Below are 27597 nucleotides of genomic sequence, written 5' to 3'. Positions count from 1 at the left end.
CCAAGAGAAAATAAATAATCTAATACGGTTGTCCTCACATCACTATGTCAGCCAGAACACCACTTTAAACCATGCTTTAAGCCGTAGGATAGGAGACAAAAATGGAATGCACTCTCAAGAAAAAGATTTGTATACATTGGTAAGAATGCACCTTTTTTTCTCTTTTTCTCGTAGTATTTTTCTTTCTTTTTTGCTTGACACTGCTCACCAGGAAGATTTTGACGTCGCCATAGCAACAACTCGGTGGTCTGACTGAGGCATCAGTGCCATCGATGCTGTCGATGCACAGTGTGTCTTCGAATGCGAGCACACGCAGTTATACGCTCATTGAAGAGGCCACTTTGTTCTCGCCAAAGATATTGCGGCATGTAAACGGCGATTAGCACGGAATCAAGTGGGGGGGGCGGGGGGGGGCGCTGTTAGGGGGCGTGTCGAATTAACTCTGGTGATAATCATGTGGATTTATGGAAGGAGTCATCTTTTGACCCTGCTTGGATATGCTACATTAGTACTCGTTGCATGTGGATTCATGTTTTCATTTGTGCAGAAAAAAAAATCGGCTAAGAAAGATGACATTTTAAAAACGTTATTCAAGAGAATTTCTTTCACATGGAAAATTGGACATGTTTAAAAAAATCTGACGAAAAAGAAAAATGCAAAGATTTTCAGAAAATCTCACAAAAGTAATTACCAAACAAAAGTTCAAAATATATTTCATCAATTTTTAAAATATATATTGTATATTTAATAATTTTCAATTTTCTCAAGAAAAAAAAAAAAAAAATTTATTTGTGTCCAATCAATCAAATTGTATATTTTTGACCCAAAAAAAAGTTGTTATGTTTTGGGCAAAAATATTGTTTGGGAATTCTTTGGAGAAAAAAAAATATATATTATTTTCCCTTTAGAAAAAAATTGGGAGCCAATATTTTGGAGAATAATTTTGTGGAAAAAAAGTGTCGTATATTTTTATTTTATTTAGTAATTTTTGCGAATAAATGTTCCATACTTTCTGAGAAAAAAGTTTCTATTTAGAAAAAAAACATTTTTAAGTTAAAATACTTTTTGAGGAAAAACTTGTTCTTATGAGAAAAGTTGCAAAAGTTATTATTATTATTATTTTTTATTTTAAACATCAGATATTTTGGGTGGATTTAAAAAAAATAAATAAATAATAATGCTGCCACGCCGCTGCTGCAGACCAACAAAGAAACAAAACCTGGTTTGCTTGTGCCAAGTAGTCCATCATCGCATGACGTGTTCGCTTTTCAGCAGAGCAGATGTCCATCACAGGAACAATTCGCGTGACCCTGAAAAGGCATCCAACACGTCCAATCACGCCTGTTGCCAAATCATTGGACTCCATTAAAAAGTTTGCTCAGACATCTGGCGGGGGATGCTTTTCCCATTTAGCTGACATTTAGAGCTGTGCTGGATGCTGGCGCGAAAACATCCCAATGGGACGCCGATAAGCCAAGAAAACTTGGGAAGGAATCACATTAGTCGCCTTTGTGAGGACATTGAATCCCGTTTTGTCACATGGGATACATAATCCGCCATATAGAGGTCGTATACTTTTTTTGTTGTTGTTTTACCCCACCGGCTGGCTTGAAACACAAACTTATTCAAAAAAAAACATATTTTAAACACCTTGTAAACATTTTTTTTTCATACACGACAAAGAAATAGCAAGCAGAACATGCATTTACCTTTGAGAGGCGGGGTATGATGGGGTGACGTGATTTCGGCGAGTTTGTGTGTGAGTGTCTGGTTGTGAGCTGTGGCCAACAGCAGCTTCATGGGTCTTACTGTTGTCCCGGCGTTTAATAGATAGATTAAAAGCGCATCGATGGTTGTGGCGAGGGCATTACAGTGATTATATTGTTAAAAATTCATTTTAAAAATGTCACCTAAAAAAAAAAAAAAGCGGTATAGTGGAAGTCAGGATGGTGAACCATTGATATAGTTTTTGAGGGTAGACTAGACAAACATTTTGAAAAAAAAAAAAAGGAATGAGGGGAAAATGTTGAATAAAAATGTGTGGGAGAATGTTTTTGCTTCAAATTTGTGTATTTTGTGGGTGATATATTGTGCAATTGAAATAGTTCTATGATAATAATTGCATAGTTTAAGATTTTTCTTGGAGATTTAAAAAAAAAATAGAATGAAAATATACTTGTCATTTTGCAAAAAGTAAGATACACTCCTGAATTCTTTTTTTTTTTTTTTTTTTAAACACATTTTTCTGAATAAATGTAGAATTTGGGGGTAATCTAATTGAAATGTAAAAAATGACTTTTTCGAGAATTTTTTTTTTCTAAAATAACTTTTTTTACATTTACCTGTATTTTATCATTTGAAATAATTACCCTTTCTGGAAAAGAAATCACAATTAAAAAAGAAATTTCACCAAAGATTATGACTTTGTCTAAAATAAAAGCTTTTATTTTTCCTCTTAAGGTATAACACATTGTTTTCCTCCAAACAGCGGATTATTTTTTTTCTCTTAACAAAAAAAGGAAGGACTGCGTATTACAATTTGAGGTCATAAACTTAACATGTACACATTCATTCCACATTGTTGAAAACAGACAAAGTGAGAAACTTAAGTTCCAATAACCTTTTCTAGAGTTTGCGCAACACGTCTACAATATGGAATTCTGTCTTATGGCTTTACATTTGAGAGAAGACACACACACACACACACACACGCACACACACTCCAGCAGGTCTTTGAAAAGTTAACTTTCTGGGGTTGGAAAAAAAAAAGACAAAAAGTGGCGTTCCGTAGTGTTTATTCAAAGACATCTCCGAAATGTCTTTCAAATGAAAGTCAAGCACTTGAGGCGCCTGCAGCTCTCCAATAAAAGTATCCACAAAACAGTCCTTGTTTTTTGACTTTATTCCTTGCCAAGAAAGACGAGCGCTTTTACAGCGCATACGCACGTTAAACGGTGCACAGTCACACACAAACACTAAATGCGAAGCTGCTTGACATACAGTTAAAAAATGTACGTTCAGGATTAACCTTGAGCAATAGGCTGACTACATGCTGCTTCACCGTGCCTAAAGTTATTGAGTCCAAATACGCTTTGTAAAAGGGCAGAAGTAAATGGCTTACACAACACTGCCATCTGCTGGCTGCAAAGGGCGTTCACGTGACACTTCTTTAGAGACGCCATCAAGAATAATAATAATAATAAAAATAATAATAATAATAATAATAACAAGGATAATAATAATAACAATAATAACAATAATAATAATAATAATAACATGTTAAAAAAAGAAAAAGAAAAAAGAAATCCAGAAAAAAAAATGATGCCCAAACAAATATTTTACTTATTTTAAATTAGACCTGTGCTATCACTGTGCAATAAATGTCTTAATATGTTATCCACCCAGCCGCTGTTCGCTTCCTCCATTGCGAATTTGGTGGCCGGGGATGGTCCATATGCTGCTTCTGAAGACTGACAGTCCAAGTTCATGTCCAACGCCTTGTCTTTTTGTGTCCTTTGCCACACTTTTCACTCGTCACTCGTGGGCAGTTTTGGGTTCCTTTTGAGGAAATATGGTAGCCACTGCGTTTGGTTTTAACCTTCATGACCTGAGCCCAAAGTCTTGGGCAGGTGAACTCTTCCAACCACATAATCACACTGCATGGACGCTTATCTTGTTTTGTTTATTCTCCATTAATAAAAATTACATCCAAAAGCTGTGCAGTGTGCTGCGCAGATAAAGTTTCAACAAAATGTATGAAACTGGAAATTTGTTTCGAGTTACGCTAACTAAAGCTTATTTAAAATGAAAGGCGGACCAGCCTATAGGCGATTACTATTTGGTCCGGGGCCGGACAAAAAGACGCATAGACGGATGGCGATATGCTACCCCGGCTGCAGGCGATAAACAGACTGAGAATTTTTTGTAAAATTCCCAGGCTCTGCCCATGAGACTTCTGAGTCAACCATTTGAGAGTTCCAAACAAAAAAAAAATGGCAAAAGAAAAGAAAAACAAGCATTCACGGTACAACCCTCACTTTTAGAGCCTTGAGGCCCACCATACTTGCGTAACATTAACGTAAACGAGACGTTCTTTTGTACCATGATTCTTTAATGATGTACATTGGACAGTACACACACACACAAACAATAAAGTAAAGTGTCAATAAAGAAATATAGCTTCTCATTCAATGTGATGCTTGACTTTTGATTCTGGTGAGAGGAGCGGCAGAGCGGGGAAAAAGTCGGTTGCAGCATGTGAGTGGGCTGCGGCTAAGGGGCTGGGCGGCGTCAACAGGGACAAGGATCAGCGACCTGTCAGTAAATTTCACTCCGTTTCAAGATGTACGGCCGCCGAGACTTGGCTGTGTGTGTGGCTTGCCTCTTGAGAATGTACGGCGATTTGCGCTTAAGCGGAGCGTCACCGCCATTTCCCGCCATGTACTCTCTGGAGGCGTGGCGTAGCTATAGGAAGAAAAGAGCACCGTTGGTGGCGTTACATTTATAAATATATTTTTTTAAGTCACCGTTTCATTTATTTTAAGGGTTTTTACAGTATATAGTGGTACCTTGACTCACAGAATGCAGAATATGTATTTTTGTATAGCTCACCCAGTCCTGGCGACTGTGCAGCAGCGCTCTACAGATGTGCTGCAGGCTGTAGAGTTCCTCCAACCTCTGGTGGCTCCACTCCTCCTCCATCATCATCTGCTGTTCCCCTTCCTCTTCCGCCTCGTCCTCTTCTCCAGCCTCCACTTCTGCCTCCTCGCCGCTCCTCCTCCACCACGCCGCCTCCTCCACGTCCTCGTCCCCGAGCCGCAGGCCGCCAGCCAGCCGGCACAGGTTGACGAGCGATAAGCGCCAGTAGGGGGCGCTCTGTTTGCTTGCTTGTTTCAGCTGTTTCAGACAGAAGGATCAGCAAGGGAGGATTCAGTTAAGTGAGCGAGTCATTCGTCGATGTTTTTATTTATTTATTTATTTTAAAGAAAAACACAAAGCCTAAATGTGTGAATGTAAAATATATTATTTTAGTCACGCAATATTACTCATCTCATGTCTAGTGTTTTATTATTCTTTATGTATTTATTTATAAGTAATTAAACAAATTGTGTAAAATAAATACAAGTATGAATAAATATATATGTAAAATCCTGTAGTTTTTTTACTATGTACAATTAATTAAACAATGGTTTAATCACATATATAATTATTTTAGCGCAAATAAAATTTGCTAAATTAATACAATACTTATTACAGGACTTTGGATATAAATGTGAAAAGCTAGAATTGATACAAAACAGTATTTTTCATTTTAAAGTTTTTTTACTTCTTCCTACTCCCTTTGAACATATAAACTAATGAACTAAGATATGTATTGAGCTTTTTTCTTTGATTGTTTTTCATATCTTTTATGTTTTGTTTATATATTCAATAAATTAATCAATCATTTAAATAAACAGTTTTTTAAATATTTATTTCACTTTTGGGGCGAGGCACAACAGAACAGTACCAGTGACGACGACCAACAAAAATGTGATGATAACCACAGAAAAACTATTTGGAGTTCAAATCATCATTGAAGCAGGGGCGGGGAAAGTATTGGCCACATGCTGCCCGCTCTGTTCTTTAATCTGGCCAGTCAGCAATTTGACCTACCTTACCTTTACCTTGAAACAGCAGGTCTGAGTTGTTGGATTTTAAAGGATGCCTGGAAATCGCCAAATTGAGCCTAAAATGGCTGACTTCAAACCAAAATGGCGCACTTCCTGTATCTTTTCTGACATGGCTTCTTGATAGATTTTTGTGGGTCACCGGAAGAAAAACATACCTACCAAATTTCATGTTGTGAAGCAAAACTAATTTTGGGAGTCAAATTTTGTAAAAAAAATCTCAATACCAAACCGATACTGTATAAAAAATGGTATTTCACTTGTATAGCGCTTTTCCGACTATTAAGACACTCAAAGCGCTTCACGCCGAGTTCGCATTCACCTACTGATGGTACAGCGTCAGGCGTAACTGGGGTTCACTATATTGCTCAAGGACACTTCGACATGATCACAATTATGGCATTGAGACGACAACTGAGCTACGCCATCTCCCACGTGTGTCCATCTTTAAACTATCCTTGCAAATGACTCCCAAAATATCCCATTTAAACCAAAATACAAGACTTACTGAAACTTTCATTGAGACCTTTTTTGTGGATTTACTTTACAATAAACCTGTCTAGCAAATTTCATTTTAATCAGTGAAACTGACTTCAAGAGCTGAATTAGATTAGTCATTCGTATACTTCTTTGAAGGAGCAACATGGCAGACTTCCTATATCTTTTTGAGCATGGCTACCATAGTTCACGTTGCCCAGTAAAACTGGCTTCAGCGGCGGAATTTTCCACAAATTCTACGGGCGCGCTCCTAAACCGCTAGCGATCATCAAAATTGTGCTGCCACGATTCACCCACGCGTAACGACAAAAATGCAGTTTAGCATCGCCGTAAAACTAGCGCACGTGCTTTAAATTTGTATAGTCGCTTCAAAAGAAAATCAAAATGGATGACTTTAGCGTGCAGCTACGACTATCCGGTATGATATTTCATCACGGGGCAGATCGTTCAGTGCCCCAGCATGGCCAGCAGATGTCAGTGTTCCTCCGTGAACTTTCTATTGAACACAGAATGGGCGGTGAGAACTTTGTGTGGACGGTTGTCATACCTTGGAAGCAATCAGGCTGCTGAGGAGTTGTTCTCCCAGCTCCTGCTCCATGTCTGACGACGAAGAAGAAGTTATGTTATTAATATTGTGCAACATAAGCACAGGACAGAACATTAGGCACACCTGCAAAAACTCATCAAATCCAATACAACTATCAACAATTTCACCTTAGAAAAAAAAAAAAAGAGAGGTGTTAATTTAACAAAATGTTATTATTGTTATTAGTAGTAGTAATGGTACTAAAAAAACAACAAATAACATTTACAACTATTTATCAGAGAAAGATTCATTTACATTTATATCATTATTACTATTATCATCATCATTTCATTATATTTATAACTAAAATTATCATCAGAGTCAATAATCATAATATTGTAATCATATCTAATATCACCAAGTTTGCATGTATAAAATTATTATTATTATTATTATTATTATTATTATTATTGGTGGTGGTGGTGCTATTAGAAACACAACAAATATTAATTGGAATGTCTTACGCACACTCAGTGAACACTTCATTAGCTACACTACCTAATGACATCCAATAGTAAAAAGTGCCTTTTTTTTCCCTAGAGATTATCACACATCGCGTCATACTGAGACTTTCCGTTCAGGTCTAAATATTAGGAACGGCTCTCGGTGTGCGTGATTGTGAGGCGCAGTGTGTGACGTGACTACTAAAACAGCTCCCATCATAGATGAATGTCAATCCAAAGTGAGCATTTTATTGTCCGGAGTGCATTTTACCTGCACAGAGCCCACTGCAGGTGAAACACAGCAGCAGTAGCACACAAGCCAAATTAGCCTGCATCTTGACAGCTTCAACAACAACAAAATAAAAAAAAATAAAAAAAGGAAAGAAAAAAAGCAATGAGTGAAAAATCGAAAAAAAAATGTAAAAAAAAAAAAAAAAGTAAGAAAAATCCCAGATGTGGCCCTGATAAGAGGGAGTCTTTTAGTCCAAAGAGGTGAAACTTTTTGAGGAGACTTCTCTGCTGCTGCTTCTGCTGCTGCTGATGCTGAGGATGGCTTGGATGTGAGCCCCAGCTATATACAAGCGTCCCCTTCGAGACCCCCCACCTTCCCCTCCCCTCACCCACCGTCACGTCTTCATACAGATGTGTCATCACACGTCATTCCGCCGTCATGGATTTGTCGACGAGTGTCATTTTATTATTTGTTTTATTATTTGATGATGGGATGGGGTGGGGGGGGGGTTATTCTCTTAAAGTGGGGGGGGGGGGGCAGATTTGGCTCCTCAACCCAGCATCACTGAAGCTGTGCTGGTGATTCATTCACACCTGAATATACATTCCTCCATTTTCAATAGCGCTTATCCCCAAGAGAGTCACGGCTGTGCTGGCTGACTTCAGGAAAGAGGCGGGGCACACCCTCAACTGGTCATCGGCCAATCACAGTGCCACTTATGACTGATTAAAAATATGCAGAGAGACTTATACATGACTTGGACTCTTTCTGTTTCAAGAGTTCCTCATGAGGCTTCGGAGAGCTTGTGTGGATGTGGCGGATACACTGACAGTTCAAACCCCCCAGTGAACTCTTTCCCTACTGTTGAATAATAATATTACAGTATATACACACGAATACAGGATACATGAATTGGACTATACAGTATTTATGTTTCGAAATTCCCCCACGATGCTTCAAAAACCAACAGGTACATGTTTTTGCAAGAACCTGAGCAAATGTGGTGGTTACACAGACAGTTGGCAGAACTGTTCCAAACTTCGCAGTGAACACTATCCACAACCGTCCCATATATAATACACACACGGCGTCGACTCTTTTTGTTTTGAGATTACGAATGACCCTTCAAAAACCAAAAAGTGCATATTGGCAAAATGTGGTGGGAACACAGACAGTTCTCAGGACTGCGTTAAGATCCCTCTTGAACACTATTAACACTGTCCCATGAAAAATATACAGCATGAACATTTGCACTGTTTCTTACCATACCACGTTAGTGGACGTGGGTCAAATACAGTATTTCAGCATGTCACACAAAAATATATCAAATTTCGGGGTGAAACACTAACATTTAGGGAATTTTTGATGTATTTCTGTCAAATTTACGTGAACAATACATAATGGTTAAGATGCACGTGCCATTTCTTCAACAAGTGTACGCACCAGTGTGTTGCAGTACCTCCGTTGGCCGCGCAGGTGCATGAGGGCAGTGTTGTGCCAGTATAACGTCCCACTGTTGCCTCCTCCTCCCTCCTCCTCCTCCTCCTCCTCCTCCTCTTCCTTCCTCTCCTCCTCCTCCTTTTGAGTTCCTGCCGGGACAACAAGGAACTTTTTGTCAGTTTAGCGCAACAAAGTGTGCGTCGTGCTGCTTGCGAGGAGTTTGGACCGACTGCAATGGCTCCATTCGGGAAGAACTTCCTAAAAGCTCGTCTGAAAAACAGGTAATTTGAAACCAAACCACCATGTGAGCCCCTTCAGGGGGGTTTACATTACATTGTCTCTGTGAGGGGGGTCTTTTGGGTGGGAGTTTCCGTGCAAGTGGAAACCAGGTCAGGCATGTTTAAGTGTTCAAAATGGCAATGCAATTAACTTAAAGTGATACTAAGTGGGTTGTTGCAAGTTTTTTTTTTTTTTAGTCAGTATTTGAAGGAAAACAAAGCAAATGTTATCTTTAGATACAATTCACAAGTGCACTATTTCACTTCTTTGTGACTAAAATCCTTTAGTTCTCATTGAACAGATTTTATTTATAGTTTACTAGTTATGTCCCAAAACTAATGACCTGATACAGCTTAAATGCTACTAAATAGATCACTAAATGTCCACTAAAATCAATACAAAATATCTATATATTAATTTATTGAATCTATCGTTGCTGTCCTGTGAGGAAACACATATGTCCAATTTAGTTTTTGTTTTTTTTTCAGTTTAATGGGATGTCTGTAACACGGGAAGCCCATTCACATAAAAATTCGGAAAATATGGACATAAATGTTTTTCCAAAACTAAAAACCCCCAAAATCGCTGGTGGCCCCCTGATGGTGTAGTTTTTCACAAGACACAAACCGTGTACCTTGGTTTTAAAGCATAATGCTAACACATAATGGGAAACGCCATGAATAGCATTGGCGTCATGGTATTTTATTGGGTATTTGAAGTCAAATGGTGGCACAACACATGCACGACGTTAACATAACAATACTGACATACAATACAAAACTGTCATATATTCTTTATCCTCTGTGAAGAACAACTACTATTACTGCGGCCTACTGAAGGTGGACAAAGTGCAAACCCCAGACGGAGCAGCACAATGACCATTGAATTGAATAAAAAAAATGTGATTGTATTTAATTATCTCAATACTATATGTCTTTATAGAGTATCAGTGAGTGTTATTTTTTTAATTTAAAATTTTTGGTCCTTTTTTGTGAGGCTGGAGCGAATCAATAGCATTCCCATTCACTTTAATGGGGAAAGATGATTTGCGATAGAAGTATTTTGAGTTACAAGTATATAATATTAAATTAAAAAAAATATACAAAATTAAAATGACACTACATATCAAAAGCAAAAAATAAGAAAACTTTTTTACACTTTCTGTTTGTTTTCATGCGATTTCGAATGAACATTCCAGCTACATGCTCGGTAGAACGAATTGGTGTATGCAGTTGATATTTAATGAAGCTTTTGTCACATTGGGTCTTCCCAGTGATAATTAAATGCATGCAATGTTTGTACAGACGTTCAGTTGTGCGCCTCTGCTCTGTAATTACCTGCAAATTGCGTACACGCCCTATTTTTCTTCCTTTTTTGCATCTTGAAAGCCAACACTGTCATCACCACTTCTTGAATCGGCTGCGGCAATTTGATCAAGTGGCTCACTCTGCTTTTTCATGTATATTTTTTTTGAAGAAGAAGCGTGCGAAATCAGCATGCCACCCCCAGAAAATGCGGCCAAAAGCTCGCTCTGAGTGTTCTGGAGTGATCCAGCGCCATTCTTGACTAGATGAGGGTAGCGGCTGAAGCCTCAGCTGGCTTCTGTTCGGATTTAATTGGAGGGAGCTCTCCTTGCCTCCAAACGTTGTAGGAAAAAAAGTGTGGATTTTAGGAAAAATAAATTAATCAAATTTGCCAGAAATCCAGGCAGTACCTATAATGTACGTATTTGCAATCAATCTGGTCAACTTCGCCATCAAATGGAAGCTTAGACCACTTTATTAGGTACACTTGCACTAGCTAATAAGATGTACGTACAAATATAATAATGATTATAGGCATTGTGGCCCCTGGTAGCAGGGATGACATCGTTAGCAATCTGCTACACTTTATAATCGAACTAAAATAAAGTAAAACTACTTTACCTTTTCAGGAAAAATACAAGGATAAAATTACATTTTAGATATTTTTAAAATATATATTTTATGTAAAATATATATTTTTTGATGCAAGTTGTGTATACGAAAGAAAACAGACATCTCTCTGAGAAAAACGTGTTTTTTTTTGAAAGTCATGAAATTTGTGAATTTTTAAAAAAGAAATGAAAAAAGACATCTGAGAGAACTTTTTAAAAAAATTTTTTTAGAAAAAGTCAACATTTATCCCCCACAAAAAGTTTCTTTTTGAGAAAAAAACATTTTCTTTTACAAAAAAGGTGTTTTTTTTGTTTTGTTTTGTTTTTTAGAAAAAGGTCAACATTTATCCCCCCAAAAAGGTTTCTTTTTGAGAAAAAAAAACATTTTCTTTTGCAAACAAAAAAATATATGTAGTTGCATGCTTTGAGGAAAAAGGTGTATATTAATTAAAACGTTATACACTTTTGACAAACAACATTTGCATATTTTTGAAAATTATCTTTTATATTCTTGAGGGGTAAAAAGTCATGTTACTGACAAACAAAAAGATTATTTTCAAGAAAATGTTGGTTATTTTCCTTCATTTCACAAAAAAATACACATTTTCAATCAAAGTGTACAATTTTGAGCTTTTAAGAAAAAAGTGTATTTTAGAGGATAGAAAACTTTTCAGCTATATCTTAATTGTGTGTGTGTGACAAACAAAACCCCAAAATCTCTGGTGGCCCCCTGATGCTGTAGAACCCAAAGTGCCTCATGGACGGGTGCGAAGGTTGTGTACCAGTTGTTATTGTTAGATAAGTAAGGGAAGCGTCGTGTTGTGTCTCTGCACACAGATCACAAGTGCGACTCATCCCGCAGATAAAGATGATGTTATTTCCCTCATTCCCCGCCCAGATAAGCCCACCGACAGGAAGCGCTGCCCGTGTTCTTCTTTTCCGCTATGCTAAGCCAATGTTTACCCGTCTTTTTCCTCAAAACATCAAAGCCCCATCAACCCTTTTCCCACTGCTTTGGAGATTGGATATGTGGCCTAACAACGGATGTCTGCTGTGTTAAAAGAAATAGTGGAAAGCCAGCAGGGGAGGGGGGGGGGGGGGGGGGGGGTCGGGTGTGAAGTTTAACGCCTGCACTCACCTCTGTACTGTGCTATCGCGTTGAAAGCAATTAACAACTCTTTTGTACGTCAGATGTGACGCTGACGATGGGGATGGCGTGTGGCTGTGTTAAAGCGCTGACATTTTCAAAAATAGCTCACCTTTGCTGGGTTCTGCGTGAATGGTATCGTCACGGAATGGGGTGGATACTGATACTGGCGCACCGATACCACACGACCAGGCTGACAAACTTTCCGGAGTAGGGGCCATGTCAGCCATGTGGAGATCAAAAAAATCTTGGAAAAAGAAGAATCAATGTAACTTAACAACAGATTGCTGTACATAAGATCAAACATAAAACATAAACCTGTCGGTTTTTTTGTACAACTGATTTCAGTGGGCTTTTGTACCTGTAATGGTGAATCACAACAGTTGATTTAAATGAAATACATAAGAAGTGACTCCAATCCGGCTGCTGAAGAATTTCCACCGGAGGTATAGGGGATTACAGTACCAGTCAAAAGTATGGAAACAACCTCTAATTCAGTGTTGTTTTTTTTTGTAATTATTTTTAAAAATCCTGGATTGTAGATTAATACTTAAAGAAGTCAACCCAAACATATTTTTTTCAAGAATATGTTCTATGCAGGCCCACTAGTTGAAACAAGGCATTCTGATAAATATTGCATTTGTGGAATAAGAGTTAATCCACCCGTTTTTAACCATCTCAGGGGGCGGCCATTTTGTCACTTCTGTCGACTGAAAATGACATCACAACTACTCAGGGCTCCAATCACGGCTGACTTGTTTTCTGAAGCTGAGCCGTGATTGGTTGTTACCTGAGCCCTGAGCGGTTGTGATGTCATTTTCAGTCGACAGAAGTGACAAAATGGCCGCCCCCGGAGATGGCTCAAAACGGCTGAATTTTGCTGCTTAACTCATATTCCACAAACGCAATATTAGTCAGAATGCATTGTTTCAACTAGTGGGCTCGCATAGAACATATTCTTTAAAAATATATATTTGGGTTGATTTCCCACTTTAAATCATCGGCATCATGAAGAAATACTGATGGAATTATTTACTAATCACAAACATGTTGATCAAAACAGACTCTGCTTTATAATTCCTGGAATGACTTTGAGTTGTCAGTCGTGCATCATAAGAGTTTAGAGCTTGAATGTTTTGATCTCTTCATGTGCTTGAATTTGAAAGTTTTTTTTAATTTGTGCTGTCTATCTGACCAATACGTTTGCCATGCACTTTCCTGATTGAGGTTGCTACTAATGCTCACACAGTGGCCCATGTGTTAACACAATGAGCAAATTTCAGTGGAAAAGAACGAGGCAAAGGGCATTCTTGTACTTCCTGTCTGGCACAGGAAGGGGTGATTGTGCCTGAGGATAAATGCAGGTGCTTCCCGACACACACACACACACATGCTGTACCCTCTTTCTGCTCTGATTGTGTTCATCTGCCACTGTGTTCACAATATAGTTCATAATAATAACTTTTGTACGTTTTGACATGATTGATGACTTGTTTAACTAGACGAACTTGTAACACAACATTAGGTACACTTGAATTCTGTACTGTACTGTACTGTAATGACATCAAGTACAAGCTGCAGCTCTGCCTTCACAAAAGGAGAGTGGCGCTGACTTGTTTCTTGAATATGTGACTGATTCTCTACAGTATATGACATTTGTCTTGAATATAACTTTTTTGAATGAGTGGGTCAAGATTATAGGATTTTTTTTTTCCGGAATCATATGCATTTTTTTGTTACAATTTTCTTTTTTCTAGAAAAAAAACAGCTTTTTTAAAACTCAACTTTTTTCTCAAATTAAAAGTCAGTGTAATATAAAATACTGCATTATGAGAACAGTTTTTTCTCCATAAATAACTAATCATTGAAAAATGGGCTTTATTTATTTCTTTGCTTACAAAAATGTATAAACAAATTATAGAAAAATCTATGACTTTTTAATTTTTCTTGAATAAATAGAGTGAAGATGTTTCTAAAAATTCTCAAAAATATCATCTGACTTTTTACAAAGATGTGTATTCCTCAAAAATATCAAATCAAATTCTAGAAAACTCTGACCAAAAAAAATATGACTTTTTCTCAAAAATATTCAAACAACTTGTAGAAATATCTGACACTTGTCAAAAATGTGTTGTTGTTTTTTTCTCTCTCCCCAAACAAGGAAACTATAGAATAAGTTAATAGTTTTTGTCAAACATATGACTTTATTTTCCAAATATTTAAAAATACATTTTGGAAAACCCTTTGACCCTTGTCAAAAATGTATTTTTCATGAAAACTGAAAAGTTAATTCTAAAAAAAAATCGGATGTTTTTCTAAAAAATATCAAAAAAAAATTTTTCCGTTCAGATATCCGTTTCTCTCAAAAATATCAGATTATTTCCTATAAAATGTATACATTCTTTTCTTCCAATACATTTTTCTCAAAAATACAACCGTGGAAAATACACACATTTAGATTAGGATAAATGAGACGCCTCCCCTTGAGAAAACAACATCAAGAGGTAGCATCATCTATTAGACCAAGCGAAACGGGTCCGCTTTGCATCCCTCTGTTTCGTTTCCCACGTGGATGTGAATGCAAAGTGTGTTTTGAGTGGAAGTGGTGAACAAGTTGCAGGGAATTTGGCAGGCATGCAACAATGCAAGTTAATGGTTACGTGGACCCTCTGAGCTGAGTGACGCATTGAACAAACAAATCATCCAAATTCTGCAAGCCGGCGTGACTTTGACCTCAAAGAGCATTACACGATTTGGTGCCTCAAGGAAAGGAAAACAACGTAATTACACTTTGAGGTAAAAATCGGAATCTTACCAGTATAAAGAGAAGATGTAGCGCTTTCTTGTTTCAGTTGATGTACAAGATTATGCTCTGTTGATGCTATGGTCTTAAAAGGAGGCATAATTTGATCAGCATTTTCAACAACAACAAAACATTTTCGAGGGAATTATTGCTTGTTCTTTTAAAGTTAAAACGTTTTACATTGTTTTTAGAAAAAAAATATGTGTTTTTAAGGAAAAAATGTCTCCCGTGGGGAAAAGCTACTTATTTAGATAATAGTATTATACTACAAGAAAATGTGTGTATGTTTTTAAATAAACGTCAAATAGTGGTTTATTTTCAAGAAAAATATTATTTCAAGAGTAAAATGGTATCGTTTCATGAAAAGTCACATCATAATTTCAAGAAAAAGATATTTTCTACAAAGGTATGTTGGAGAAAAACAAATTCATTTGAAAAAAATTGATTAAAAATAGTACATTTATCAGGAAGAAAATTGTATAATTTATAAATGACAAATGGCATATTGGGTGGAAGAAGTATTTGAGATAAACCCTTATTATTATTTCAACAATTAAGTGTTATCGTTTCAAGAAAAAAACCCACATATTTTCAAGAAAAAGGTATTTTTGACAAAAGAAGTACATTTCAGAAAGACTACATTTTATGAGGGAAAAAAAAATATCTAATGGGAAGAAAATTGGATATGTGAAAGAATATAATGTGTATTATCAAGAAAATGTTTTTTAGGCAAAAAAAAGTTGTATATTTAGTGGAAAAAGAAACGGATTACCGTATACTTTTAAGTCATATTTTGAGACGAAAAAGAAGTGGCATATTTTCAAGAAAAATGCATACATTTCTACAAAAATGACTAGGGTTATATTTTTCAGAAAAAACAAACGCACAATTTAATTTATCCCAGAAAAAGGTGGTTGCTACTTCACCCAAAAAAAAAAATTCAGACTGTAACTAAATATTTGTCCAAATTTTCAATAAAAATAAAAAAAAGGTGGCATATTTTCAAAAAAGATATGCTTTGGGGAAAAAAAAAGTTTGGTGTGAAGATTAACACTTGTCCCTCACTTCTGCCACCTTGTTGTGTCTTGTTAAGGCTTGGTTGTAAAGATTTTATGTCACCTCTGCATAAAGGCCCCCTTTCACACTGGCCATAAAAGCCAGCCTGCCAGAAGCACTGTTTCAGTTGCCGCTGGATTTCGCCAAAATACTACAGCGTGATTAAATGACAAAAGCAATGACATTAACTGTGATGACGCAAACATTTCACTTGCCATGTGGCTACTAAACATGGCGCACAAATCCAATCGGAACGTCTGGAAATGTCATGACTTTATTCGATTACCTGTTCCCACTACTTGGACGTCTGTTCCATTTAAAGTCATGTGTATTAGCAACGCTACATTAGCGCTGGTCTATTAGCCACATATATAGACACATATGTACTTGGAAAAAAAAAAAAGGATTACGGTGGGTTGTTACAGTCCAGAGGAAAAGGTAATGAGGGGCAAAATAGCAATAGTGGATGAGTCATAGCTTAATAGGATAATGATAAGACACCATGAAGGAATTTCATCTCCTGTTTGACCTCTCAGAGAATCGCAAAATGCTTGAAATAGTCATTGAATGTCTTGACTAGCCAATGGAAAATGGATCCAAAGTGTTCGCAAAGAGGGGTCTATAATTTACATGTACGAGGTGTCTGAAGAGTTTCTCGCACCAGTGCCACAAAAAATACATATACTGTAATTAATATCCAAACTACAGACTATAGGAATTAATTTCCCTTTGAAGTAATCCGCCTAGACAGGCTAAGTAAAGCTAACCTTAACCCTAACCCCTTGAGCTCGTCCACATCCTCAAATTGACCCCCTGATGACCCCAATAAATTTGGGAAAAAGGGGCAAATAAATCACACTGAGCAAGGGCGGGGAGGTTGCACCAGCATGGTGATGTTCTTCTCTGCAAGGAACCATCATATGTGCCCTGAGCGGGCATCGTGAGTATAGTGAGCGTTATATCTTTATCAGCTAAAAACGTTAAACTCAAAACAAATTATTGGTTAGTTCATGCATTATTATTCATTCAGAAAAGTATCGTTGCAGTTGTTTTTTTTGGGGGTTGCTGTTGTAAGTCTTCCTCAGGAAAAAAAAACAGATTTTCCCAAAAATATGTTTTTCTTGCAAATGTGTGAATCTTTCACCTGTAAATTGGTTACTTTTTTCTCAAAAATATACTGCTTTGTTTGATTGAAAGTTGGTGAATTTTTCTTGAAAATAGGTCTTTTTTTTGGTGAAAATACACAACTCTATTTTTGTTCGAAAACAACTTTTTACTTGAATAAATATTTTTTAAAATATGACTGTTTTTTAGTATACTACTTTTTTACCTGAAAGTTTTCTCAACTTTTATCTTAGATTTTTTTTCTGGTAAGTAAAGTAAATACACAACTTTTTTTTCAGTACCACTTTCTGGAAAATATACAACTTTTTCCTCAAATATATATAACTTACTTTTTCATGACAATAATCAAGTCTCGTGGAGATCGTTTTTGTTTTTGTGTAATCTTCACTAACGACCAAGTTGTAACAGAAGTTCAGGACAATCTCCTAGCAAGAGAAAAACATGAACACGTAAACACTTAAGACATTCATGTTCCTGTTCCTGTCTTCTCCAGGACAAAAGACAGCGAGCCCATCGCTGGGAAGGAGATCCAGGTGACAGTGTGCAATGAGGAGAAGGTAGTCTGCGGCGTGACGAAGCACACCACCTGTGCCGACATGATTCAGGCGTTGCTAGAGGATCACAAAACTGTCCCGGAGAGCAAGCAACTCCTGCACGGAGATCCCAAAGACTTCAGTCTGGTGGAGCGTTACAAAGGTTTCGAGAGGGCGTTGCCCCCTCTCAGCAGGATCCTGAGGCTGTGGTACGCCTGGGGGGACCAGAGACCCTGCATCCAGTTCGTCCTGGTCAAGAGCAGCGATGTGGCGCCTCAGCGGGCGATGAAGCCTACAAAGAACCGGAGTAGATACACCAGGAACCCTCAGGTTCTTCCTGTGGAGAAGCAGAAACGCGTAGTAAGGAAGGCCTTCCGGAAGCTAGAGAAACTCCACAAGGAGGGCAAGACACCTGCCGGTACTGAGGAAATTGATCACATGGTGCAACTCATCCTCAACCAGGACCAAACCATTCGAGAGCAGATCCAGCACATGGAGGATCTAGAGGTGGAGATCCAGAAGCTTCAACGGCAGGAAGACCGAACCGACAAGTTGGAAGCTTGTGGTTTGAACTTGGAGGAGCTTGACAAGCTCCTGCAAGCCAGTGACGATGTCCAGCAGCTGGAGCTTCAGGTCCATAGGCAGCAGGCGCTCATAGCACAGCTCTGTCGCGACATAGACGCCGAGCAGAGGATGGCGGCGAGTGCCCGGGAGGAAAACGCGTCAGCCGCTCCCTGTCCACCCCGTGAGGCTGATGAGTCGCTTCTGGCCGAGCTGGAAAGGATGCAGGCGGAGCTGAGGCGCAGCTACCTGGCTGGCGTGTCCGTCCACAGTCAGGCGGCTGAGGTAGACAAGCAGATCCGCTGCTCCGAGGCCACCTGGCTCTCCAGGGATCAGGAGTGCTGGCAGTTGGCCGCTCAGCTCAGATCGCTGGAAATGAGCGACGACGACCAGGAGATCACTGGTGGCAACACAAAGGTGAAAAATGAGGCCGGCGCGGTCAAACACGTCTCATTACCCATAGACATGACGGACACGGACTCGGACACCGGCATCAGCTCCACGCACAGCCAGGACTCGCTGTCGCCCGGACTGGACTTCCCTCCGCCGCTGGACACGGACGTCTAAAGGATGTCAGGACACGTAAATCTAAAGATGTCCGGAAACCTACGTCTAAAGATGTCTGGACATAGCTTTCTAAAGGATGTTTCCACCATTGGACACAGATGTGTAAAAGATGTCTGGACGCAGACTTCTAAAAGATGGGAGGCAAAGGATGTCTCAAGATATCTGGATATGGATGTCTAAAAGATGTTTTCACCACTGGACACAGAGCACACCACTCAAGGATGTCTCTACCACTGGACATGGATGTGTAAAGGATTTTTGGACATGGACATCTACACATAGACATAAAGATGTCGGAAAACGGATCGCTAAAGGATGTTTTATGCCATTAGACACAGATAAGACCTCTCAAGAAAGTCTCTATCACTGGACAAGGTTATATAAAGAAGTCTAGACATGGACATACAGTATCAAGACTTCTGGACACGGACCTCTGATGTCTCCACCACTAGTAACAGAAGTCTAAAATGGTTCAACTAGGGCTGTTCGATTAAGCGATTTTGAACCGAAACCGAATTTTCTGGATCAAACGATGTTAAAAACGTTCAAATCGGCACGTTCGATTTTTTAAAATTATTTTTGGTGTATCTAAGCCACCGTAGTTTCCTCTGCATTTCCGCTTCCCCTCACGAGCGCGCATACCGGAAAAACTACAACACCATCCATGACTACCGGTGATTCTGCTATTTGCTCAGGCAAGTGAGCGTTTAGTTAATAAGATGGGCAAATATAGATCTGTAGTGTAGTGTGTGCCCCAAATGTACAATACAACCGGCGAGCAAAGGCGTCCCTTTTTTTCTCCTCTACAACGGACCTCTGGTCATGACTATGCAACTGTACTTAAGCACTTGACAGTGCATTGTCTTCTTGAGTGACAGTTTTGCTCTAATCAGTGATTTATGTTTAAGTAAGACCAGGGAGAAATGTGAAAGGCTGTCTGGTTGGCAAAATGACTTGCTGACAGACAGTTTGGTTTACAGACTTGACTGAGTACCTTCTCTCATGTTGATGATTTCGTTTCAGATGGTATATGCATTTTCTCTTTTCATTATTGGTTTAATTAAGAGTCCACCTGAAATCTATTGACTAAATAAAATGCTGTTAATCCCAATGGATTGTTCTGTGTGTATTAAGTTAAATTAACTGGCGTTTAGAGTTCAAAGAAAGAAAAATTAAGTTTAAATAAAATACCTTCAAAATACTTCATTATTTTTTTTATATCACAAAGAAATCGTAATCGTAACATCGGGTTTGAGGGGAAACAATCGGGATTTTCTTGTCAGGCAAAATCGAACAGCCCTAATTCCAACACTACTGAACATGGATATCTACACTCTTGTATTACGACTTCTGAACAATGTTGGCACAAGGATGTCTAAAGCTGTCTGGACAAAAGCATCTAAATCATATCTATACCATGGATTTCTCAAAGATGTTTCCACCACCGGACACAGACAAGCTCTCCAAAGGATGTCTGAATGATATCTACACCACTGAACATGAATGTCTGCACTATTGGACAAGTGTGTCGGAGAAGGACTTGTAATTATCTTGACATTATCTTGTACTCCCAACTCAAATCATGCACGTGTCTATTTTTCAATATCCCGCATGTATTTGGAAACCTCGTCGGCCAGCCAGTGCATTTGAGCCATTGGGAATGCTCTAATCCCGCCATCTATCCTCTGGTTATCTTGTTCAACTTGTGTTGTCTGCTCTTTCAAATACTTTGCACTCGCACAAATCCGGCTTACTTCCTTGTTTAGTCCGAATCATCCAGAAGTGCCTTTGAGGATCTCCGGAACACTTTGAACTAACTGAACAAATACAAACTTCAAAAACCAGCAAGGTTCACTAAGTAGTTTCATAAATTTCTTTCAAAGCCATACTATACTTAATGTAACAGTGTTTTATATTAAAACTCACTAAGATGTACTGTATATATTGAGATTTATATATTTGATTACATTCGTTTCTTACACAATTGTACATATGCCCCTTGTTTATATCTATAGTATATTGTTTCCATTATCCATTGGAAATCGCTAGTTTTAGCTACTACAGTTGTGCAAAGGTTATATATTTATTCATCCCACAATTGTAATCCACACAATAAAGTTGAAATGTGCATCTAAACTTTCATAATAAAAGGATGAACATGTGACAAATTGAATTCGTTGTGGAACCTGTCTGGGTTGCAAAATTCTTTGAATTTGTTGTGGAACATTTCTGGGTTGGAAAATTCTGCAAAGTTTCTAAAAGTTGTACATGAGGGGGAAAAAATGGGGATGTACAGGATATTTACCGGGAATCTGAGCCTCTTTGAAAGCCAATGAACAGTATGACTATTTCATTTGACTTAATCCATAACATCACATAGTTGCTCTCCTTTGCCTTTCAGACAGAGACCAGCAAAGACGGGATATTTTTGCAACTGTGTGCGCTTTCACACTAAGAGTTGTTAAACAGGATAGAGACAAGCGCGTTCAACACAACAGGGTGAGAATTAAGTGTCAAGAGTTAAACTTCACACCATCGCGGCCTTCCACTATGCCCTTTCAAAAAAATGCCATCACGCCCCTGTTATGGCTCCGATACTACCTCCAAAGACCCCCCCCCAAAAAGTGCTGATCAACAGATTGTTGGCTTGAATAGGCTGTGTAAAAGATGCCAACTATTTTATGTCACACCAGACAATGATGTCATGCAATTATCTGGTTGCGGAATGCTGTGTTGCTGTCTGGGAGCGTCAATATCATTAGCTAGGTCCTAAAGGGAAATCGCTAGGTCTTCGCTTCATTTTGGGGGATCTCTGCGTGAAAGAGGCAAACGTGTAGGGTGTAACATATGATAAGAGAATGGTCTCCAGGGGGGGAAAAAAAAGTTATACATACGACTGACAGACTGCCTCTTTGTGCTCGAGACAGACGGGTCATGTTGGTGAGAGGGTATCAATTTCACGCTCAAAAATCCCTTAAACCCCTCCCGGGGGCCAGTTCAGCCACATCAGTTTATGTGGCTCGCCAAAGCAAATTACATCAAAAATATTACATAAACGGAAAAAAAACTACAACTATGCTTAGTCCGATATTTTTTAAAGTTTCCCGTCTATTGTTTATCGCCTACAAAATGGCCGTCCGTCATAAGCGGACCGGTATGTCCAGCTCTGTAAGTAACTCACTGAAGAACTACCTAGATAGCTAGCTATGTCCCTTTTTATAAAACCTATTCACCTATTAATCTGATGCTTGTGCTCTGCCGCCACAGCTTGTCTTGTGTGTTGCAGGGTCCGCAGCATTAAGAGGTTCAATTATGACGCCAGCTGCGCGGCGGTGTCACATCTGAGTTCAAGCTCCACAAGCTGAGACGCGTCCGACACGTTTGAGGGCCTCACGGATAATTGGCAGCACATCCAACAAGCGTGAATCATTTCATCAAACGGCCCAAGAGGCAATAAAATGGCACTACAGTACCACTACACCTACAAGTGTGTGTGTGTATCAACTGCCAGTTTTAAAGGCAGGAAATCATACAGAGTCCTCCTCCACCCCCGGGATACAAGTGCTGTATCGCTTACGCAGACCTCCACCAAGGCCAAATAAAACATTCCATCTGTCTGTATGACTTGAATCACAAAGTTGTTTCCCTCTGTCCTTTAGATAGCAGAAATGCGTATTACAAACAAGCAGGCCGTAATGTCCATAACAACAAAAAATACCCCGTTCTGAATCTGCAATTTTACTCAGATGCGTATGCCCCATTTGGAATATTGGTTATGTTGCGTTGTCCAAAACCTGTAAGCTACCTAACAAGCTACTAAGCTTGTACCATTTGCAACAAACCCAATAATGCACAAACCAGCTAAACGGTAAGAAACAAACCAACTAACTGACAAGCTAACTTAGAAGATAATCTTCTTCAATTTGGGTTTAAGATGGGTTAATCATGCTAATGCTTACTGCCCCCTTGGAATAAATAGTTATGCAATGTTACTCTAAAGTTGAAATCTACCTAGCTGCCAAACCGTGTTCCATTTGAAACTTGTGAGCTACCTAACTAGCTAACTATAAAGAACTAACAACGCTTCAAGCAGCGGTAATAATACTGATATTCACTGCCTCATTTGCAGTATCAGTTATGTAATGTTTCCATAAACCTGAACGCTATCTAAGCAGCTACTGCGCTAGCCAATGAGCTAACTAATGTTACTCCATTTGAACTGAAGAGCGACCTAACTAGCAAACAAACTATCAAACCCAATAGCTAACTCATTAGCTAACAAACTAACATTTAATACGTGTGAGCTACCAAACTAGGATCTCTTGTTTTTCAAAGTATGAACATAAATGATGTATGCAGCCTATCACTAAAGTAAAGGTTGAAGATATTAGCACTGTATGTCAGACACAGAGACGCTAACTTAAAGGCATATTACAGCTCCATTTCTCTCATACAGTATATGTCACTCTGGGGTTACCCATTAGCAGAACCCTTTTGCTGACTTTTGAAAGCTTTCCTAAACATGGCACTGCTAGCTTAACATTTAGCGACCATATCATGGAAATGTCAAAGTTAATGACACGTTGTTCTCGGCTAACGATGCCTTTGTTTCGGTTTTGTTGAGTTTTTTTGTATTTTTTTTTAACATCTTCTGATTTAATGTAGCCATTAACTGTAAGGTAGCAATTGGCAAGCTAAACGTGTGGGGAAAAAAACATAATAAGTATGGTGGAAGTAAATGAAAGCATCCACGCTGAAGTCTATTACAACAGCAAAGAGCTGTGGCAAGCGTTGGTTGTCGAGGAGCTCCTTTTGTAAACAAGGAAAATATTGATGTCTCCTGTGCTCTTCAGTCTGCCATCCTGCCGTTGATTCACCTGATTGGGGTTGAAAATGGCCATGTATGAAATATGAAACTCATGATGATAGACCAGCGTGCTGTACCAATGCTAGGGCTTGAATGCAAACATAAAAATGCAGCATAGCAAGAAATATATCTTTGATGTCTGTGTATCACAGGATTGGATTTTAGCTCCACTACACGTCAAATATATCAAACTACCGCCGTTGTGAAATGTTTATTAAAGACCCTAGAAATTTAAATTGTAGATTTAAGAATAAGAATAAGAATAAGAATGCCTTTATTGATCCCACAGTGGGGAAATTTTCATTGTTACAGTAGCAAAGATATAGGTCACACAGGGGCGGCGGCATAATGTGGCCATTAATGTATAACATTGACGGCAAACATTTAGAATCAAACCTATGTAGATATACGCAGTAACATGTGTATATACACATGTGTATACACACCAACCTACATCTACATAAAAAATATGAGGAACACTCATTTCGGCCTGTACATAGTACAGAGGAAAAAATACTCTAAGTGACAGTGCTGCAGTGCTGTAGTGAAATGTAAGGAACAGCATTGGATAAAAATAAAATTAGACTAACAGTAGTGGGGAATGTTGAGTATTGCACGGTATTACAGTAGTGGGGAATATTGGGTATTGCACGATACGAGCTCAATTTGCTGCAATGACTGAAAGACTTGTGATAATATCAACCACGTTTGATATCGTCTTAAGGCCAAGACTATGAAAATACTGATCTGAAACAGCGGAGATTAACACCTTAACGATCGAGATGACGGGAGCACACTGTGACTCCTGTAAAACTCTAAAACATCCTTTTGACTTTCAGTTTTTAGTATGAGACTGTGAAAATGATTAGGCATAAGCCCAGCATTGCCCGAACCAGACTGGTTCCCCGATCGAAATCACACGCGCTTTACACACTTCAAAGCCCACTGTGTTTTTTACCGTATATGTTGCCATGACGACTCACGAATACTCATTTTCTAGTGCTTCTGCAGCGGCATACTTAGAGGTGCATTTGCTGCAATTCAATCAGATTCCCACTAAACAAATAGCCTATTTACCATAAAAACACCATTGTGGCTAAAGTCTATTTTGGATAAACAACTTCCTGTGGTCGTCTTCGCTCAACAGGGGAAGGGGGGCGGGGGGGGGGGGACTTCAGATTTACACCGGCACAAAGACAGACACATTCCTCCCACCTCGCAGTGTGTGTGTTTCCCATCAGCTTTCCCATCATTAAAGGAAAAGCCAAAAGGAATGTGAAAGGTAGCAAGTGAACAGGCCTGTTTGATGACCTTATACTCTCACACGCATACACACACACGCATGCGCACACTCATGCACACACACTTACTTTATGGCTGTTGTTGTTAGGCTACATGCAAAATGTGTGAGAAAATCTCGTAAATGTCTAAATTGTAAAAACAGTCATGAAAAACAAAGCCTACATGCGACGTCTCCAAAAGTTGTGCGCATTATAATAAAACAAACGATAAATCCCCCATACAAAGGTTGCGCAGTTAATTAGAAAGTTAAGGACAGACTCGAACTCATTTGTGCCGTGGGCCACTTCATATTGGTGTCGTGGAGGGCCGTTATGACCCGTGTGAACCCGTATAAATGTATGATCGCCTTGTATTATCATATATACACAATAAATTGATGGATAACTAGTTTTGAAATCAGAAGCCAGTAAATAGTTTGTTCGACTATATTACAATGTATTTTAAAGGTGATTGGTAACAAATGCTTGCAATCTCATACGTTGTGTTAACAGTGAAGACAATTTCAAAGAAACATGTCAAGTAAACACACATCATTTACCTTTGCGGAGCCACATGAAATAATGTCGTGGGATCTGGCCCCCGGGCCTTGAGGTTGACACCTGTGGTTCAGGAGTTTGCAAGTTTACGTTTAAAAAAACATGAACAAAATCTAGTTAGTTAGTTAGTTAGCTAGCAGAGGCGCTCACTGGGAATTTGTTTACCTTCCAATTGAGTAGCAGCACCTGGGGCTAAAACCAAACTGTGGCAGGGTTTTTACTTCCTGGACCTGGATTTAACACCTCAGTTAGTTAGTTAGTTAGCAGAGGTGCTCCCTGGGAATTTGTTTACCTTCGGGTTGAGGAGAAGCACCTGGAGCTAAAGCCAAACTGTGGCAGGGTTTTTACTTCCTGGACCTGGATTTAACACCTCAGTTAGTTAGTTAGTGAGTGAGTGAGTGAGTGAGTTAGTTAGTTAGTTAGTTAGTTAGTTAGTTAGTTAGTTAGTTAGTTAGTTAGTTAGTTAGTTAGTTAGTTAGTTAGTTAGTTAGTGAGTTAGCTTGCAGGTTTATATAAAAATGACAAAATGAATATTCCATGGACTTTTGCTAGTTAGCTATTTATCGAGGTTGTTAATTGACTACTTTGTTGGCTGAACAATCAGTTAGCAAGGTTGATATTTTGCTACTGTAGCTCCCAGATGTATGTAAACAAATGACGTAGGTGGCATTCTATGGTTGTTTTTACTGCTCTCAAACATTCCTGGCTGATGTCAAAGCCAGAAACCTATTGATTTTGATCAGCAGCAGACTGAAGCTGCTTAGAGGTAGCACAGGAAGTGGATGTAGGAAGCCGCGGGTTTTGTCAAAGAAAGGTCAGCACTCATTATGGAGAGACGTACGCACACTGTAACCTTATTGTAACCCCAACATTAAAATGTTAAGTTTAAAAGTCTTCAAGGACCATTTGTGTATTTTGACCCTGAAAAGTTTTCCAAAGCATTCCAGAAAGCTGTTTAAAACAACATCAAAAAACCACATCTGCTTTTTCTCCTGCTTTTATTTTGTGCTTCTTCCACATGGCTAACTAGGAATCGAAATTTAGCACCAACATTCTAAAATGTGAATGAGAGGGTGGAATAGAATGTCACGTTCATGCGTGTATTAGTCTTGATCGCATGGCCAGACTGACATTTTTTTTTTTTTTATCATAATGCGTCTCTGGTATTGTTCACGAAGGCGGGCCAAATTTGGGGATCACTGCTCTAAAGCTTTGTTCGAATTTGTAGGCTGTGTCCTCCAAAGGCCGAATTTAAAGGCCCGGCATACCTCGACCGCACGCGGGTGGCCAAATTCAAGTGGTCTTCGAATCTAGCCTTCAAATTTGGGCTTTGTTTCCATGGAGACGGGCCCCAAGCGAAGCCTTCTTCGGAATACACTTTTGTAGCCCATTGCTTTGCTCTTCTTCTTTGCCGCTCTATGCCAATCTTTTTCTTCATTTCAACACTTCTTACGGTGGTTGTCAAGGGAGAATAGCAAGGCCTGTCCAAATTCGCCACAGTTTATGCAGTCCATGAATTTGGACACAGCTTACGTTTCCGAACGGTCAGCATGAAGGAGTGCGCGCGTGCGAACTCAGAACGTATTGCCGAATGTACCTCCTTGTAGCCTTTGCAAAGATATTAAATACAGTTTTAACCATGATTTGTCAAACTTTCACTAAGTGACAATTTAGGCTAAGGTGTTACACTCACTGTGTGTAAAAATGTACCATTCATGCGGCTTGTAGTAATGTGATTAAAGACATGTTTAATTGTTTTTGGCACACTCATTGCATCCCTGAATTAGATTAGCGGCTGCGGCGTGTGAACATAATCGGATTTATTTCATCTGATAATTAACACGTCACAGCGCAGGCCGATCACATTACTCCCATATAAGATTTACTTTGGAATAACTTACTGTCAATCACCTGTGAGACTTTTCACACTCCAGTCTCTCTGGAGGAAAACGACTGACTCTCATCTCACTCCATCAGCTTTCAGGACAGAAGTCAAGCACCACATTTAAATTCTATGAAGGTTTTTTTTTTCATTTCC

The 27597-nt window shown here is 38.9% G+C and overlaps 2 protein-coding genes and 1 long non-coding RNA gene across 3 annotated transcripts; 1 reads left to right on the top strand and 2 right to left on the bottom strand.

Annotated features, from left to right (window-relative positions):
- Positions 1-4090: 4090 nt before the first annotated feature.
- On the bottom strand, positions 4091-7729 carry nts (neurotensin). The gene is made up of 4 exons (XM_086028785.1): positions 7468-7729; positions 6715-6767; positions 4612-4896; positions 4091-4464 (listed from the first exon to the last, which is right to left on the bottom strand). The coding sequence occupies exons 1-4, from the start codon at positions 7529-7531 to the stop codon at positions 4318-4320; spliced, it is 549 nt and encodes a 182-aa protein (XP_085884911.1). The 5' UTR covers positions 7532-7729; the 3' UTR covers positions 4091-4317.
- Positions 7730-9042: 1313 nt separating this feature from the next.
- Positions 9043-21022, top strand: rassf9 (Ras association domain family member 9). Its single transcript, XM_086029670.1, has 2 exons — positions 9043-9149; positions 17687-21022. Exons 1-2 carry the CDS (start codon positions 9103-9105, stop codon positions 18852-18854), a joined length of 1215 nt encoding a protein of 404 aa, XP_085885796.1. The 5' UTR covers positions 9043-9102; the 3' UTR covers positions 18855-21022.
- On the bottom strand, positions 17561-25757 carry LOC147149019 (uncharacterized). Its single transcript, XR_015086674.1, has 5 exons — positions 25725-25757; positions 25562-25622; positions 18537-18687; positions 18139-18460; positions 17561-18063 (listed from the first exon to the last, which is right to left on the bottom strand). It is a non-coding gene; the product is annotated as an uncharacterized LOC147149019 (long non-coding RNA).
- Between the last annotated feature and the right edge of the window lie 1840 nt (positions 25758-27597).

Source organism: Filicampus tigris, chromosome 4 (genome assembly GCF_054856515.1).
Source record: "Filicampus tigris isolate MCC_2025a chromosome 4, RoL_Ftig_1.0, whole genome shotgun sequence".
NCBI lineage: Eukaryota > Metazoa > Chordata > Actinopteri > Syngnathiformes > Syngnathidae > Filicampus > Filicampus tigris.
The sequence above is the reverse complement of the archived record's forward strand: the minus strand, read 5'-3'. Positions and strand labels throughout refer to the sequence as shown.

Bases quoted from the DNA above. Each gene is read 5' to 3' on its own strand.
- nts (XM_086028785.1), bottom strand. From the start codon at position 7,531: ATGCAGGCTAATTTGGCTTGTGTGCTACTGCTGCTGTGTTTCACCTGC. The intron at 4,897-6,714 runs GTATGACAACCG...TGTCTGAAACAG, and splicing joins GCAGCCTGATTGCTTCCAAG to CTGAAACAAGCAAGCAAACA. The intron at 4,465-4,611 runs GTGAGCTATACA...TTCTTCCTATAG, and splicing joins TGCACAGTCGCCAGGACTGG to CTACGCCACGCCTCCAGAGA.
- rassf9 (XM_086029670.1), top strand. From the start codon at position 9,103: ATGGCTCCATTCGGGAAGAACTTCCTAAAAGCTCGTCTGAAAAACAG. The intron at 9,150-17,686 runs GTAATTTGAAAC...TGTCTTCTCCAG, and splicing joins AAAGCTCGTCTGAAAAACAG to GACAAAAGACAGCGAGCCCA.